At 36.2% G+C, this 19,075-nt stretch overlaps 1 protein-coding gene across 1 annotated transcript in view; it reads right to left on the bottom strand.

Moving 5' to 3' along the window:
- Positions 1-16,170, bottom strand: part of LOC121411872 (acylamino-acid-releasing enzyme-like) — a 32,726-nt gene extending 16,556 nt beyond the window's left edge. The window contains 14 exon segments of the mRNA XM_041604756.1: positions 1,346-1,472; positions 2,380-2,520; positions 2,944-3,044; positions 3,548-3,605; positions 4,242-4,363; positions 6,801-6,841; positions 8,161-8,390; positions 11,434-11,594; positions 11,890-11,965; positions 12,948-12,976; positions 12,979-13,037; positions 13,427-13,671; positions 15,482-15,528; positions 16,107-16,170. Of these exon segments, the coding sequence (XP_041460690.1) occupies positions 1,346-1,472; positions 2,380-2,520; positions 2,944-3,044; positions 3,548-3,605; positions 4,242-4,363; positions 6,801-6,841; positions 8,161-8,390; positions 11,434-11,594; positions 11,890-11,965; positions 12,948-12,976; positions 12,979-13,037; positions 13,427-13,671; positions 15,482-15,484 (1,393 nt within the window). The 5' untranslated portion in view covers positions 15,485-15,528; positions 16,107-16,170.
- Positions 16,171-19,075: the final 2,905 nt, after the last annotated feature.

Raw genomic sequence — 19,075 nt, 5'->3', positions numbered from 1 at the left:
GAAGTTCTACCGGATGGAAGAAAAAATATCAAAATCTGTCAACAAATAAAGAAGAGGCATTTTCTGTGATTTCTAAATAAATTTCGCATAAATTAACATAAGTAATTTTCTACTGAAAATTTCAAAAATCTGTGTCGAAGTTTGGTGAACCTCATAAAGTTCTACAAGATGGAAGAAGAAAAAAAGTAAAAATCGGTCAACAATTAAAGAAGAAAAAGCATTTCATGTGAAATTTTTAAAATATGAATAAATTCATTTCGAATAAATTAGCATAAAAATTGTTCTAGTCAAAATTTCAAAATTCTGCGTACAAGATTGGTGAACCTCATGAAGCTCTACCAGATGGAAGAAAAAAAATCAAACTCGGTCAACACTTAAAGAAGAAGAAGCATTTTATGTGAATTTTTAAAAATATGCATAAATTAGCATAAAAATTGTTCTGGTCAAAATTTCAAAATTATGTGTAGAAGTTTGGTGAATCTCATAAAGTTCTACAAGATGGAAGAAAAAAAGTAAAAATCGGTCAACAATTAAAGAAGAAAAAGCATTTCATGTGAAATTTTTATAATATGAATAAATTCATTTCGAATAAATTAGCATAAAAATTGTTCTAGTCAAAATTTCCAAATTCTGCATACAAGATTGGTAAACCTCATGAAGCTCTACCAGATGGAAGAAAAAAAATTAAACTTGGTCAACACTTAGAAAGAAGAAGCATTTTATGTGAATTTTTAAAAATATGCATAAATTAATTTCTCATAAATTAGCATAAAAATTGTTCTGGTCAAAATTTAAAAATTCTGCGTAGAAGATTGGTGAACCTCATGAAGCTCTACCAGATGGAAGCAAAAAATTCAAACTTGGTCAACACATAAAGAAGCATTTTATGTGAATTTTAAAAAAATATGCAAAATTAATTTCGCATAAATTAGCATAAAAATTGTTCTGGTCAAAATTTCAAATTCTGTGTAGAAGATTGGTGAACCTCATGAAGCTCTACCAGATGGAAGCAAAAAATTCAAAATCGGTCAACAAATAAAGAAGAAGCATTTTATGTGAATTTTGAAAAATGCGCATAAATTAGCATATTTAATGAATTTCGAAACTCTGTGTAGAAGTTTTGAATGCCCATATATATCATATAAAGCAAACAGAACTGAAATCGGACTTGAAAATATGGCGAAGATGTAGTAGCATTGTTTGTATAATTGTGGAGGACGACAGACGACGGACGCCACGCCACTGAATTAGCTCATCTTGCCCTTCAGGGCGGATGAGCTAAAAATGTAATTATCATACAAAAATAATACAGTTTAAAACAAAATGGTACACAGCAAAGACTTACCTTGTTCAGGCTTAGGTTTGAGCGTAATGACGTTCCAAGTTACATCTGGCAAAGTCACACTCGCTTCATGTAACGGTTTCCAGCTAATACCTGATATGTCGCCCTCCTGAGGTATAACGCCTATAACCTTTTATAACAGGTAGTGGTAAGTGAAAAAAAAAAGATTATTGGTTGGTTTTGCCCGATTTCATTGCAAAAAAGGTAATGAATGCAATTGTAGTATTATGTTTTGTATTAGTTTCTGTTTTTAACCACTGAGCTTGAAAATTGGTATATTTGACCGGTTTGGGAAGATCGCTGGTAGGATACAAAATACATTGCATACATCCCTATATCAACTTATTCTCATCAACATTTTTTCCAAATTGGTCTAGTTTAAGAAAATAAACTATTGTGAAAGACCTCTAAAACCTCATGGCAGCAGAGAACTCTTCTTAAATTTGTCAGTAAAACATGAACATTTTACAAATTTTTGTACGTGTTTTTAAAACAATTCTCTTGACTTGCTTTACCAAATCCAATAAAAAAAATTCTCCAAATGCCTTTACCAACAACTAATATATGAAGTGCCAAAATATTACGCCAAAAGGCATGAATATTCATATCTGAATGGTACCGCCTTTAATAAGACCCTAGATAACAATAACAACAAAATGTAAGCCCCGAATATCTCATTTAGTTCTCGTAACAACTATGGCAGTATTTCAAATAATTTCAGGTATTTATTAAAGCAACATGATGGAAAAAAGGCAAGTCTGCCTGTCTCGCGATACCCTTAACAAGATGAGGATCAAAGACCAACTAGTACTTGTAAAGGAAGACTGAATAAATGGAAATTAAATGAAAAATCCTCACACTCAGTACTTTCACATTCAATAGAGAACATTGCATAGAGATAAAAAATAACAGCCATGGTAAAAACTCAACGTTACCCTGACAGAGTATCAATATCCTACTTTAACAAAATATGCTAATTTTCCTGAAAACAAGAACATTTAAAAGTGTTAATCATTGATATCGAAATACTGACTCACCAGTTGACCTGAATTAGTTGGTGACGATCTGTATGCTAGAACAGCCCTCTCTTTGATGTCACAGAAGAGCCAACTACCAAATTCTTGGGAATCGGTAACTCTGGTGACTTTCCCTGTGCAGATATTGAATGCAATGATTGCCTGAAGAGATATGGAATGTAGAATATAACAACATTTTTGTTTAATAATGGAAGTTGAGGCATGAAGGGAAACAGTGATGGATTGGTGGTGATAGTCAGTGATAGCACTATCATCATCAACATCATCGTCATCATCAGCATCATCATCTACATCAGCATCATCATCACCATCATCATCATCATCATCATCATCCTCCTCCTCCTCATCATCATCATCAATATCTATCAGCAGAAGTATTATCATTACCATCATCATCATCATCATCAACAAAATCATCAGCATCATCATTGTTAACATTATCATCAACATCATCATCACCACCACCACCACCATCATTATCATCATCATCATCATCATCCTCATCATCATCCTCAACCTCAATGTCATAATAATCATCATCATTATCATGGTATTGTACCATACCTGACTACTTCTCCAAGCAGTACTGACAAAGGCAGTCTCATTGTCCAGCCAGCAGTTTTGCTCAAAACGTCCAACATATAAACCAGGGAAAGGCCTCTCTCCTAGAAGACAAAACCCAATAAGTACAAATGATAACTTTAAGTGCTAAAAAAAGCATCATGAACAAATTATTAACTTTCGTAACATATTTTCAAACTCCTTAACTATTATGAACCCTGATAAAAACAAATGAAACCATGCATTTTGGAATTTTCTATTATCTGCAAACCTAATCATTTATTACAAAATCCCGAGACTTTATTGTATATCTTACAATGTGAATTCACATGAAGATAAACAATCTCAAAATAATAAAAAAAAATACAGTATAGTCATACCTATTTTGAGTTTGTTTTGGGCCATCTATTGTGTAAACATTATTACTACAATTCAGAAATTCTGCTATCGTAAAAAAGTAATGCACTTTAATCATTTATATCTGCTTGTTTGAGATTTCGATGAATAAATGCCATTATTATTATCATTAATTACTTATTTCCAAAATATATTGTAAAGTTTGAGTAACATTATAAAGAGAATAATAGTTAATTCATCAATTGATTACCTGTAGGACTTTGAACTACATCAACTGCAATCCTTGTTTCTTTACTCTCCCACTCACACTGTATGGAGAAAAGAAGAAAGACAGGATTATGAACTATGTTACAAAATAATATTGCTCAAATACCTTGAACACATGACAAGCAATTTAAGAAAGGAAACAACAAAGAGGGGTTTAAAATGAAAAAGACTGCTAGCTGATTCACCCTAAACATTTTTTTTTCAAACCTCATGCATTTCAGCAACACATTCTCCCATGCCCATTGTAGGATGAAATCTTGAATAAAACTCTTCTACAAACTACAAGAAAGAAGATTATTATTATTTGTTTGGCACCACCTGTGCCTGGGAGGCAAAAAGCGAACTGAATCACTATGACCCACAGGTCTCTCCTCCCAATATTACTGATGGTGGGGGGGTGCAGGTGGACCACTACACTGGGGTTTCCCCTACTGTTATATGAATAGTGCAGTTAGTTCTTAACGTGCAGAAGTGGTGACTCTCCTCTACACGGGGCCTCCATTTAACATCATATCCGAGGGACATCTCGGCTTCCCTTTAAAGTAATTTTCTTCCCAGAATTTAAGATAACGGACCATCAAATCTGTGTCACATATAGGTGTTGTTCATTTCTTAAATCTAGCATGCAAAAAGAACATTTTGAAGAAATGACAATGTTTATGGGTAGAAAATCTTACCAGCATGAGTTTAGCACATTGCATGTGAGGACCGTGGCATGAATTCTGGACATAGATCAGCTTCGAGCCATCTGGAGTAAAGACAGGTGACCGCACAGACTGACCGGTCACACTGATGGTATCTGGAAAATAAAAACAACAACAAGGAATATTGATCAAAGGATGGGAGACAAGAACGGGGAGAAATGTTGCATAATTACAGAACTTCGGATCATGTGATAGATGCGTGAGAAAGAGATTTGAGGAGATGAGCAAGAGTCCCTAATGCAAGAGTCTCATACATAATGTGTGAGATTTGGTACATCCGAGCTGGCTGGTTTGGCAGTACCTAAAGACTGCTTTACAATATCAACATAATTCATTCATGCTACTTTTATTCTGAAGCCCTGGTTGTGTAAGATCATCTAGCTTTCACTCATTTCATTATAAAATGGCAATGTTATTCTTTAAAAAAAGACATAAAAAAACATTGTGCAAATGTTCAGTTGCAGGTGTCCACCATTGTCGTACAAGACCCAATACTAGAAATCATTCAGTTGGATACAATGGCATACCAGTACAACAATGACCTAATGTTGCATAAAAGGCTTCCTGAGCTTTTCAAACTTCTCTCCATGGAAGAGACAAAGTGGTAAGGGATCGGCACTGATATGCATAAATTTGTGGTAACCAGGTAGGGCTAGCAGAGAACATTTTATTGTGATCAGCAGCGTTCTCGCCAGAAAAAAAATCACGCATGTCGGGGACTTGTGCTGCCACTCCTGGGGGGTGGGTGCGGGAGGGGGGGTTCACCCCTCCCTCGCGGAGCGCGGAAGCGACGGCCTTTTCATCAAATAGAGACGCTAAGGAAGCCCCATTGTGCCATTTTTAAGCCCACACAAATGCACATAAATGCACAGATACTTGCCGTTCAGTAGGCTTGGGAGCCAGCGCCGAATCCAAGCACTGAGATAGAAAAAACATGGAATTTGGAGCTGACAGAATGATTTACTTCGAGCAGAGGACAAACTTTCTCTGCTTGGAGCCTGCAGTGTATGCCGTGATGCATCGTGTGTGTTGTGTGTATTTCTGTGACTGTGCAAAGCCAGTACAGAGCACGTGCGTTGCGTTAAGCAACACTTGTGATTGTATCATCAAAGTACATAGGGATTTGTGTGTGACTTGTGTGAGAAGTTTTTTTTGGGGGGTTTTCATTCCAGAACCCCCCCCCCCACCATCATTTGCTCGCTAGTCTTAAATGGGAGTCTTGTCATATTGGAATATTGACCAGAAGTTAATAAAACACATATTATTGTTCTGTCAGTAATGAAATTAGCGATTGAACTGTGGATATTTTTCAGTCATATTTCCTTTAATCTTAGTCTTTTCATTCCAAACAATCATTTTTTAATGATGTATTTCACCTTTATCCAGTTTGCCATTTTCTTAAGTGACTGAAAACAAAGACTAGCCCCAACCCTCCGCGAGTTGTTTACATAACTTTCTTTGTCTCCGCTAGTATTGCACAATCTTGAGAAGCACATGTTTGGAAATCTGATATTCTTGCGGAGGGGGGGGTTACAAGATTGCCGCCCTTTTCATTCTGTGTTGGGTTTGGCTGCTACATGGCCTGTGTTGAGAAATTAGGTCAGGGTAAATTTAATTGCAAAGAGAGGCTTTGGACGGCATTCATGATGGATAGTCTTTTTTTAAATGCATCATTTAAATAATTTCAACTTCACATTTGCAGGCTTGCAGGTATATTGTATGATAAAATTACTTTTCTCAGAATTGTACGAAAGTTCTACAAAAACTTTATCTTTTTACATTGTATTTGGACACGAATGCAGATCTTTCTTGACAAATAATGGGCTAAAAATACTAAACAGTACATACAGACCTCAAGTAAACTAAGTACCACACATTCAAACTTGGATTAAATCAAAGTTAATAAAACACATATTATTGTTCTGTCAGTAATGAAATTAGCGATTGAACTATGGATATTTTTCAGTCATATTTCCTTTAATCTTAGTCTTTTCATTCCAAACAATCATTTTTTAAATGATGTATTTCACCTTTATCCAGTTTGCCATTTTCTTAAGTGACTGAAAACAAAGACTAGTCCCAACCCTCCGCGAGTTGTTTACATAACTTTCTTTGTCTCCGCTAGTATTGCACAATCTTGAGAAGCACATGTTTGGAAATCTGATATTCTTGCGGTGGGGGGGGGGTTACAAGATTGCCGCCCTTTTCATTCTGTGTTGGGTTTGGCTGCTACATGGCCTGTGTTGAGAAATTAGGTCAGGGTAAATTTAATTGCAAAGAGAGGCAACCACCTCTGGCTAGCAAGGGCATTTATACACTGAATCATAAGGCATAAGAAAATTATCATAAATTGAGTAATTTCACAACATTAAACTTACCTATTACATTATTTCATCAAAATCACAAGCTAATCCAAAACTCTATTCTTTGAGTTGTTTCTCATTTCCATATATGGTTGGTCTTTGTATACCACATTACCATGTTTTTAAAAAGATATCATCCAAACTTAATTTTTTTGTCCACATAACTTACTGCATGTTTGACTTGAAAGATCCAAATGATAAACTGCACTCCTGATGAACAAGATAATTTATGAGAGAAAAAAGAAAAATTGCTGTTCAAAGGGGATGATGAATATTACACAAGGTTTATGAATTCACTTCCTTCACTTCATGAAATTACTGTAAGGAACTTTCTTCCATCCAAAGAATACGAAAAGGATTAATTCAGGTCACTAGCACATATACCACAATGCCAATTTTTAAGTTTAAAAGTCTTTTAAAAAAGACATTTCCAACAAGTACCTTCTATTCTGGCAGTAAAATACATTTATTTTTATCCAGAGATTTTAGACGAGACAGATTTTGGTGAAAAGCAGCAAATTACCACAGAAACCCAGCTTTATAGTGTAACGTCATGGGCAAAGAAATATACTCTGTTATCAGTTTGTCATGATAGAATAGTTGGTTTTAAAGATTAGTTAAGAGGAGAGATCCAGGGGACCATTTCATCAACATTTTTGTCTGACAAGTTGTCAGATCTGACATCTTTCCTTGATTCTGATTGGCTGAGAGGCTCTGTTACTATAGTAACTGTCGGATAAAATGGGACTTGTCGGATAAAACGTCCGACAAGTTTTCATGAAACGCTCCCCTGGTCTCAAGCAGGGGTGTGAGTGGTCACAAATAAAAAGATCTGAAAAAAGCTGAAGAGTATTGAAAAAGTCTGAAATAGAAAGAGCTCCCATACTTTTTGTACAGAGAAAAGCCAAATATAAGCTGAAATTCAGTCCAAAAATCAAAACAAAAAAATCTGAAATCAGATAAAAATCTGAACTCTCACACCCCTGGTCTCAAGCAACAAATAATCACAAAAAGTAAGTGTAAAGGTGTGACTTTATAGTCATAGCCAATCAAAGATTCCTAACTTCCTTTCCAGCCAATAGAACAATCCTAGTTTTTTAAACAGGGTTCCCACAGAAAGTTGAAAACAGAATTCTATGACTTTTCCATGACTAAATTGCTGCTTTCCATCACTTCCTGTGACGTCCCGGGAGTTATGTAGAATTTGGGATGTCACAAAACTGAGATAAATGGAAATTATGAACACCAATTATAATAGCAGAGTATGATCACAGAGTATGAGAGTTGCGAGACACGACAAACTGGAAAGCTGCTATAGACAAGAGGTACATGCAATTCCACGACTTTTCCATGACTTTTCCCAAATTTTCCAAACTCCCTGACTTTTCCCTGGCTTTCCAGGACCACAAATTTTTCCAGGATTTTCCATGACCGTGGGAACCATGTTTAAAGATAATTTTGTATCCAAAGTATTTAGAAGCAATCAATAATAAAAGAAAATAATGGCTTTGATAAAGATCTGCTCCTACCTCCTATTCCTACAGTAAATCAACCCTAGCCTATAGGGCTCGTTCTCCCATCCAGTGAACACTATCCCGCTATCATCAGGAGTCCAGACTGCTTGACCGATAGAGACATCCTTGGGCAGACCTTCTGGTACGGTCACCTGACCGGTCTGAAGGTTCAAGATGCAAGGCACTGGAGAATGCTTCCCGACTAACAGCTCGCCCCAATCTTGACGATGAAGAAACTGGTCTCCCTGTAGCAGACAAAGTATGCATATTAGCTGTTGTTGGATATGTAGTGAAAACGCTAGGAAACGTTTTTACCCATTTTGAACCAGTGGCAGAGCCAATCCCCATCAAAATATCATGACTCATGAGTAAATTTGATCAAGCAACATCAGTTTAGTATTGCAGTCTCCAACTACCATCAATTCTCCCATTTTCCCACATTCTTTTTTTTTCTTTAACAATAATTCTACAAATTGTGCAATATACAGTGCATCCCAGAAAAAAGGAAATCAAGATTCCCATGTCTTTATTCTTCAAAGGCAAATGAATTATGATATTTCATAATACATACTCAAATAATTAAATTATTCCTCTTTAATTTGATACTGATTATGAAACAAAAACTTCACGAATTAATGAGCATGATGAGTTTGAAATTTTCATGTAAAAACCAAGTTGCACAGAAAAAAAGGACAAGATTGGTTTGTGCTTCTCTGACGATTGGCTCATAAGCATTTCTTTTGTATTCTTTGTTAACATTTTCTCACTGATCCCTGAAATGAGAGTGGATTCAGATTCACACGTGAGTTTTTGCGCATATCGTTTCTGATATGTCTCAATATTTATTGTTCGTTTTCTACTATGTGTGAAAGATTTGCTAAGTTTTTGGTTTCAAATAAGAGATGAGATTCCAATCTTTCCATGAGCATCAAATCTATAGTAAAAGCATATTCAATAATTGTGAAATCTCTGAAAACATGTTTCCTTTTTTGTTGGACGCACTGTATAGCATAATTCATTCAAGAAAGATACCAAATATTCCACTGGTGTAAATAAAAGCAGTAGATCTATTGTTCAGGGGGATCATCTACTGTTTACCATCCCCACTTGAATAGTATGACATCATGGATTTATGTCCAATCAAATCATCTTTTCACTGTGGGAACGTTTAAAAAAATGATTTGTAATTCATATTTGACTATTATTATTAAGAAACAATATGAAGTACAACTAACCCAGATGGGGTCAGCAAGCATGTTTATATCAGGGGCGGTATTCTGAAAGCTCAATTAGCGCTCAATTAGCATTTTGGTATTCTGAAAAGTCACTTAAGTGCCCCTTTCCTTATTTGGCAGGGTTGCGTTGCGCACACTTGCAATAGTACGCGTTATGACCGCGCGAAGACTTAATTGAGTAGTTACGAGACTTTTGGTATTCTGAAAAGTCTCATAGCGCTCAATTAGCGGACTTTCCAGTGGGGAAAGATAATGGTGATAAGCGGTCCATTAAGTCTCATCATATCTTGCTAAATGTGGCTTTCATTTTGTATAAATATCATGATAGGTTTAATACTGCGACAAAAATTAGGAGGAAGGAAGAGAATAAAGGAAAGAGGTATAAAAAGGGAATAGAATAAAGGGGAAAAGTGGTATAATTTATAGAAACAAGTAAAATAAGGAATAGGTACTATATTTGGTAATAAAGAAATTAGAAAAGGGGGAAAAGGGAGACACAAATTCTGTACTTATAGGGAAAATATGACTATTATTTTTCAATATTTTCTTTTATTATTAGCATCATAAACTATGTTGTTTTTGCACACTATTTTGACAATAATGAAATTGCCAAATCACGGTAGATGCAGCAATGTGCAGGGGTGATGAATTAAACCTTGTTTCTGACAATGAAAAAATAAGCATAGACCCCTTTAGTATTTAAACGAATATAGAATAAGATACAAAAGAAGAAAAAAAAGTGAGTGATGCCATCGTTTTCCCCACCTATAAAAACATATAAATGTCATAACGTTAGTACATCAAATTTTAATAAAATTTTGACTTTTTTCAATTATGCTTCTTTGATTTTTAAAATATGTTTATTCAAATTTTGTTGGAGAAGATTTCTCATATAAATGAAAAGTATGCAGTTTGCAAAATAAGTAGGAATTAAGTTAGAGTAGAACCCCCCCCATATCATGGCCCCGCGAGACAGAGGCAAAGAAAATATTGTACAAAAGGCAAATAAAATATTGTACAAAAGGCAAATAAAATATTGAAGAAAAAAAAGAAAGCTACAAATGGATTCAAATAGGGGATGTGAAAATCAGAACGCGTTAGAAAAAAAAAGAGAAAAGCACAAAGGTACAATAAATGAGAGAGAAAGGGAAAAGACAACAGTTAATTTTTCAGCAAAAATTCTTTGTATCAAGATCGTGGTGCCAGTGCACCTGCAGCAGCCGGGCGCTGCACTGCAAGCCAGCAAAGTGAAGAGACACTGCGCGCTAGGAGAATATTTTACGTTGTAAGAGCGCATTTGATTGGCTAGTTCGGCTCAGTAGGGAGTGGCCTAAAGGGACTTAATTGAGCGCTAATAGAGTTTTCAGAATACAAATTTGGAGGTACATTAGCGCTCCATTAAATGGGTAACTTAAAAGGAAATTTAAGTGGAAACTTACGAGACTTTTCAGAATACCCCCCCCCCCGGGCCTAAAAAATGTTTCACAAATCTTTAACGGAAGATGGAAAATTCTCTTTCCTGGGACACACCAACAAAAAATCAAATGTTAAATATTGAATATATTTATCGTCCATTCAGGAAATTTGTTTCACATCGGGTTTGCAAATTACAATTACAATTGCATTTGCATGTAGACAGAGTAATATAACATTACAATACCAGCGGGAGTACAAAGCTTAACTACTTTGCAGAGTAGTCGTGGAAAGCAATAATCTTGAGAGAAATTCAAGTCTATTTGTTGATTACATATCACTGAAGAGCTAGATCTTTTCATGTGATATATTTTACATTTACGTTATGAGTGAAAAATGGGCTGAATCACGAATCAAGTGTATTATCACTGCTAAAAAAAGACCCATCTACAAGTACGAATTGCATGCTTCCTTGGATACATTCTGTCTGATAGCTCGTGTTTTACTATTATAATTTGGCACAGAATATTCACTTTAAGTACATTTCAGTGTTTATTTTCGAAAACATTTCTTTGAACTCATTTTATGACTGTTATCATGTTTTTATGTTGAAAATAATTTCGATAAAACATGTCTATACCTTAATTTCAGGATCCTTGTCTTTAGAATCCACATCTGAATTCTCACTTGAGCCCTTTTCTTTGGATTTGTCAAAGTAGGAAACAGGTTTTGGTTGCTTCTTCTCTGCCACATACAATAGTTGAGATTCACATCTAGACCACGCCAAACATCCAAATTCACCTAATAACAAAAAATAGAACAGAAGAAAATAAAAAAATGTTTCTGAATGCTTGGTAGTACATAATTATTATATCATATGAATATTCAATTTGTAATCATATCAGGCATCCAATGATCACAAACTGCTCTGAAATGTAACTTATTCCAATGATCAACTTTTATTTGAAAAGCACAGATCTCAAATCAAGGAGAACTGTTTAAATTTTTAAATGTACAAAAAAAGTATAATTTTTCTTAAATCAAGTATCTACCTTCATGTACTGGGATTTTAAAATATATGATATCAATTACCCACCATCTTCAAACACTTTGCCATGTTTGTCCAGGGCAGTCAAATTGATGTTATGAACCTTTTGTATATTGTTCCACACCTGCAAAACAAGTAAAACAAGACTGAATCATTTAGATTGATTCTGAAACGTTTACATTTTATGGATCTGCAGAAAATGGGAACACTTTATTTTTGTCGTTCACTGGTTTACAACCTGTAACGGCCATTCCATTAGCATGATTTGAAACCCTGACCTCTCTATTTTTTGATTAGCGGAGAATAGGAAAGGTCTTAGATGAAGTCGAGACTCGACAGCATTATGGAAACGTTATGAATGGGGCAAAAGCAGGCATCTATTCAGATCAACCCCAAAATCTGAACATGTTTAAACTTCCTTGGGGACCTTCCCAATCAGAACGTACCTATTTCAAATTGCTAGGAAAACAGAAAGAACATAAACGATGTGAAACGCGATCATGGGATGGATGAGCATAGTTTTTCGAGATGTAGCAATGGCAGAATGAGAATTGAGAAAGATTAGTAAAATAAACTTGACAAGAGATGTGCTCTCAAATAAACTTGACAAGAGATGTGCTCTCGCTAGCAATCTTATTGCTTCTAACTAGTTGTTGCTCTCTCCTTGTAAGAGTTTCATGTTTTCCACAATCCTGCCAGAGCTGACAGGTTTGCCAAATCAACTACAGAAGGCAGAGTAGTGGAAAATGGACTTCATTGAGACACCGACGAATGGCACTAGACATTTTCAGCTTTGGACAAATTAAATTGAATCTTGACCAGATATCAACATTTGACAAATGCTTCTAGACAGAAGAATCATTAGATCAGGTTACTAATTGAGTATATGGATATAAAAAAGGCCCAAGTCTATATTATAATCAGATACTCAAAATAAAGTCTCTCAAAATATCAATCCTGAAAAAGACATTTCCAGGATGCATCCATCCAACTATCTGACCGATGAATCTTTGAACAGCAATGTACGTTTTCTTTCCGTTTTTAAGTATAATTGTACTTTCAACAGTCTTATTTTGATGAAAAGAAAGAAAATAAACAATCATTACCTCTAGATACTGCTTCTCATCTCCTTTTTATCCTTGACTTTCCTGAGTACAGCTTTGAGCCTTCCAGATGGAGACCATTGTATCAGCTGCCTATTATGGATTTGAAGAGGAAAATTGACTTTTTATTTTGTTCTTTTTGTATTTTGCACCTGCCATCCATATTGGATAAATCTTAAATTCTAATCACAGTTTATACCTTACATGATATTGAACTTCCGACATTAAGACCACATCATCTCTTGGGCTTTCCAAAAGAATTATGTTGAATATGTGATTCCTAAAATAATTCCATTGATCAGTTCTCAAATGTACAGCCCATTTCCATTTAATTCACCTACACCATGGTCTTGGACTTGTAACCCCTACAGAAGATCGGACTGAACAATCATGTTTCCCTGAATGATATCAATCGAGAAATGAGCAGGTTTGGTAATTTTAAGTACGTTCTGAAATTTTTTAATAAAATCTTAGATTCTTACTCCGAGTTGAGTTCAGTGCTGGTCGCTAGGTCAATGACGTTTCCTACTTGACCTTTGCTGTCGACATTCACAATATGTGTCTTTCTAAACTTGACTGTAGTTTCTCTTTCCAAATCTCTTTGACTCCATGTTGAATGTACACTAAATGAACAGTCTCCAGTCTTTTGAATGGATGCAGATGAGAGAGTAGGAGCACTCGCACATTCTCTGTACACCGTCACTGCCCTCTCAGCTGATGGAAAATCCTGAAATTAAACAGATTGTTCCAGAGATAAGATGGTGAAACCAACTGTTTACCAACACAATTGAGATTTGTTTTATAAGATAGGAGATAAACTTGAGGAACAGGTAGCCAAAAATTTGAACAAAATGGGGCAAATTATGAATTCATATTGAAGCTGTTAAAGGTGGCACTCGCTGTGTGTCCAAGTCACCTTCTTGAATCCTAGGAATGATTTACCTTTAGGAGAGAAAAGATTAATAGGGAACCAAAGAAATACAAGAAAGGGTAACTTTTTCTAAAAAAAATTGGAAAAAAAAAACCAAAGGAATCCATCAGGGGAGGGAAGGGAGGGGGAGGGAATAGAGTGAATGGGAAATAAAACTAATAATATTAATAACAATAATGGTATATCTACCCAGGGTAGCAACTTCAGTTCCGAAAACTGTTCTGAGTTCTCCCAGCAGGCCCTGCTATTATTATTATTCTGGCTAAGCTAGGCTACCTATTCAGGTGCACATAGCTTTTGAGGAATTACTTCCTGCCAGTACCCATTTACCTCACCTGGGTCGAGTGCAGCACACTGTGCATGAATTCCTTGCTGAAGGAAATCACGCCATGGCTGGGATTCAAACCTACGACCCTGTTTCAAAGTCAGGAGACTAATCCACTGGGCCACGACGCTCCACAACGATTCTCCAAAAGAATACATCAAGACAAGTGAGGAAAGAGGGTGGATTGATAGGGGAAGGAAGAAAAAAAAGAGGATACAGAAATACAAGTTTACAAGGAAACAAAAAACAATTCATCATAATCATGGATAAAACAACAATAGCATGATATCATTAGCAATGATTAGGAAGAAGTACAAGAAACTGAAAGACTAGGCAATGAGCTATCAAATCAGGGAAGGGGGTTCTCGTCAAACTGTGCATGTGTTCAGCTGAGACTACAACTGGCTCCAATGGTCACTAGAAGAAACAAAAAAAGTTATTAAATTTTTAGAGACTTTAAAATCTTTAGTTTTGGTAAGTACCAAAATCCCCCAAAAGTAAATCTAAATGTCAATATTCCATTTATTAGAGTATATCAATGCATGTGCCCCAAAAGTTCGGATTAATTTAAGTTCCCCTAAACCAGGGAAGTGGCAGTTGCACGACAGCCGAAGTCACTGTTTCTTTTTCTTTGGCTTTGAAGTTGATTTTTTCTGTTTTGGTGCATTTCACTCAGCCAAAATGGAAGAATAATCTTCATTTTGGTCCAATACTTTTTATAAATTTTTATGAAATAAAAACAAGAATCGATTAGCCCCGTCGGGGGATTTTACATTGCCAATTCCTAATGGCAGCTGCACAATCGCAGGCCGTCTGTGTACGAGGAGAAATTACAATTACTTAGGCCTATTAATTGTAATTTCTCCTTGTACACAGACATTGAATTAATGTTAAAAAACTCCTCGCAACATAGGTAGATCTACGGCTGCCAGCTGTCTAGATTGTTGACAAAACCGTATACGATACAAGTCCCTTTAATCTTTGATGATACTGTCATGACTGTTAAGAGACTCAAGACACTATTCAAAACGAGCAAATCATGTGTAAGGGGGAAAAAGAGAATAGGAGCAACGTAGATTTACCCGCGCCGCGCCGCCGGTCCCCGGGGCCAGTCCGAGTACCTGCCGTGCCGGCTGACTGCGCCTGCCTTCGCACGTTCCAGATCCAGCGAGATCTCGAATGAACGAGCGGGGAACCGGGCATTTCACCAGGTGAAGCAATCGAGCAAACGTTGCATAGAAATTGATCGAGAAAAGCCAAAGGTTCATTTTATTTACTCACCATATTTCCTAATAAAAGAAGCTGAGCTGAGCCTGAAAAATTATAATCTAACCCGGGGGGGCCACTTACATTGACGAATGGATACCATGCGCGACCAAAAAAACACGTAAAAAGGATGTCCTTTCCACGATAGGGCACGTTACGTACGTAACGTGATAAGGGTGTCAAAAACACAAAAATAATGAAAAAGGGTATCTATTTCGCTAGGAAAATTACGTGTTTAGGGTCGAATTTGCGGGGATGATAAAACAAAATTAAAATGTTTTATAAAGGATGTCCTTTTTGCCCCAACACTACGTGTTTAGAGTCCTATTTGCGCGAGGTGTAGAAGGTGGGGTCGCACTAAACCAAAGTAAGGTAAAGCCGATCGACGACCGAAGGACCCGTAACCCCCCCGTAACAATAAAACATTCCTGTAGGCCTACTTGTTTAGGGGTTCATTTCAGGGAATATTTGCCAAGAGTATCGTTTTGTTTCCAATACTTGTTAAGGGTAGGGTTTCACACGCCAATACTTGTTAAGGGGTGCATTTTCAGAATATGGAAATTACGTGATTAGGGTGCTTTTCGAGACCCCATGGTCGCGCATGGTATCCACTCGTGAATGGAAGTGGCCCCCCCGGAATCTAACGCTTCCTAACAGCCTTCAAAAGTTGTAAAAAAAAGTGTAGAGTCGAGTCGGACGGTATTGAGGATAACACAAATGAACTGTGAAAAAAAAGTGTTGTGAAGCCAGAGGCCGAGGCAGAGAGGTGGATAGCCTAGCGCCTAGAGGACTTCGTGATATTTTTTTTAACAAAAAAAAAATCATCACTCTAGGTAATCTAGGCTGGAGAAATTAACGGTCACGAGAGCTTTTCATGAACAATACTGTCCGATAAGTTGTCAGATCCGACAACTTTCCTTGATTCTGATTGGCTGAGAATTAAGTACTGTAAGTCATAGGCGGATCCAGGGGGGGGCCCGAGGGGCCCGGGCCCCCCCTATTGGCGGAGCAAAAAAAAGAAAAAAGGGGAAAAGAAAGGAAAAAAGAAAAAGGGAAAAGAGAGGAGAAAAGAAGGAAGGCAAGCATAAGAGGAGGAAGATGAGTGAATAAAATAAGATAAGGGGGAAGACTTGGAAATAATTTTTTTTTAATCTTTCATGTCGGGATATAAAATTTTCGCTCGCGCTTTGCGCTCGCATTGCCTTTTAGGTGATATCTTGCTCAATATGGACCTTAAAATATCAAATTCTGAAGTCAATATACAAAACATATTTCAGCTGGGAAATTGAACTTTCATTATTTTGTTTTATTTACAAATTGATTTTTTAAAAGTGTAAAAATTTATGTTTTATGGTCTGAATATTACCAATTTCTGCTTGCGCTGCGCGCTCACAATATTTGATTTGTCAGTTACCTATTATTTTCCTGTATTCCATGAAGTTCTCAAAATATCCCTATTTAGGTCAGATTGTCAAAACGTATCAGCTAGCGCTGCACGCTTGCATTTTGATTAGTGAGTTATGTATATCTCAATATTAATTCTAAAACAAACTACTTAAAATCACCATTTGATGACAATTAATTATAAATTTCTGCTCGCGATTTGCGCTCGCATTGATATGCATATTATGCATAATTACAAAAGTGCTTTAAATGTCCAGTTTTCAGGCCATAATATTAATAGATTTTGCGCTCTCATGCTTAGGAAGAGAAATAGGAAGATAGTCATCATTTTCTTATGATGACATAATGTCCTTATAGAATATCCCGGTCCTGTGTCAAAACTCAAAGTAACAATAATTGAAAATATCAGCTCTGTTTTAACTGTTATCCTTTTTCACCTCACAATTTTTCCACAAAGTGCTTGCAATACAGAGCTTAAAGTGACCCCTTTTCAGATCTGAATATCATATATTTTTAGCTCGCGCTTTGCGCTCGCTTTATTGATTTTCATGGTAAAAAAGGTATTTAGAGTACCCAAATTCAGGTCGATATCTCAAACACACGTTTATTCAGATACGCAGCTTGTTCTCCATTCAAATAATTATCCAGTTTCAGATAACAATATAAAAAAAATTGTCTGCTCGCGCTTTGTGCTCGCATTATTAATGTGTGAAAATTTCCAATAGCTTAACCTTTTCATGATTTACAAAACATGAATATAGTGTCCAGAATTTTTCCGCTCGCGCTTCGCGCTCGCATCAATAATGTTCAGTTTTTGTCTTTCCACGATTAAAAAAAGTGCTTAAAATTTCCATTATTCAGGTAGAAATGTCAAAAATTTTCAGCTCGCGCTTCGCGCTCGCAACGTTTGAATGTTGAAATAGAATGTAACGTCTTCATGGCTAAGTTCAAGCAGTCCATAACAAATACGTTTTCAATCAGCTCAAAATGTATATAAAAATTTTCCACTCGCGCTCTGCGCTCGCATTATTAATGTAAGGAAGATCCCCACTTCCTCATCCTTTTCATGATTTACAAAACTTGAATAGAGTGTCTCGTTCAGTAGGTCTAAATCACGAAATTTTTTGCTCACGCTTCGCGCTCGCACCAATCGTTTAGTTATATAGGCCTACCTATTATGTTAAGTTACAAAAGTGCTTAGAATTTCCATTCCTTAGGTAAACATGTCAAAAAATTATAAAAATTACGAGCTTCGCGCTCGCATTATTTGATTTTTTTAAAATATGTAACATCTTCATGGCTAACTGCAAGCAAGTCCTTAACAGTACCTTTTCCATCAGTTCATTTCTGCTCGCGCTTCACGTTCGTAATAATTATTCACTTGCATACTTATCTTTTTTCAGGATTGCCCAGAATGTTCAAAACTTTTAGAAAAAAGTACATAAGATTCCCCCCAAAAAATAGCTCGCGCTTCGCGCTCGCATTATATGGTATTATATATTTGTGTTTATTCTTAAGAATAAAGCAAAGAAGTGACTAATAGGACTACCCCTTTAAAGAAACCAAAAATCCCGGCAGATATCATATTCGAGTGGCCGATCGGGGAAAATATGGCTGAAAAAAAAATTCCGGGCCCCCCCTATTGGCGAAGGCTGGATCCGCCCCTGTAAGTGGTGAACCGTCTGATAAATGTCTATAAAATGACATTTGCAAATGAAACTTATACAAACAATATTAAATTGAGATGTAAGATATTTTTCCATAAGTACCGGTAAAACAGATTATTAGATAAAGCAAATTAACATTCACATTGTAAAGATCTGAGAAAATCCACCAAAAAGCACATGCTTGTAGTGTGTGGACCCCACTAAAAAAAATATATTTAGCCGGAGACTTATAGAGTATCCCGTTTTTGTGTCTAAATTGCCCCACCCCAAAAAGAAATCAGCTCGCACTCGCATAATTTAATATCATGCTCATGAATGCCAGAAACTATTAAAATCTTCCGTTCTCAGATCTAAATCTGATTAAAAAAATTCAGCTCGCACTTGTATAGGCCTTACTTTATATTGAAATGTGCAAATTAAGGCTGTCCAGTCGGCAATATTAAAAAAAGAAGTTTGACGTAGAACAGATCCAGCTTAGGGAACTGTAACATAACATCAGACCCGCTTAATGGATTAGAAAATTCAATATATTGAACTT

Source organism: Lytechinus variegatus, chromosome 3, assembly GCF_018143015.1.
Source record: "Lytechinus variegatus isolate NC3 chromosome 3, Lvar_3.0, whole genome shotgun sequence".
Lineage (NCBI taxonomy): Eukaryota > Metazoa > Echinodermata > Echinoidea > Temnopleuroida > Toxopneustidae > Lytechinus > Lytechinus variegatus.
Note: the sequence above shows the minus strand (reverse complement) of the source record. Positions and strands in the feature narration are given on the sequence as shown.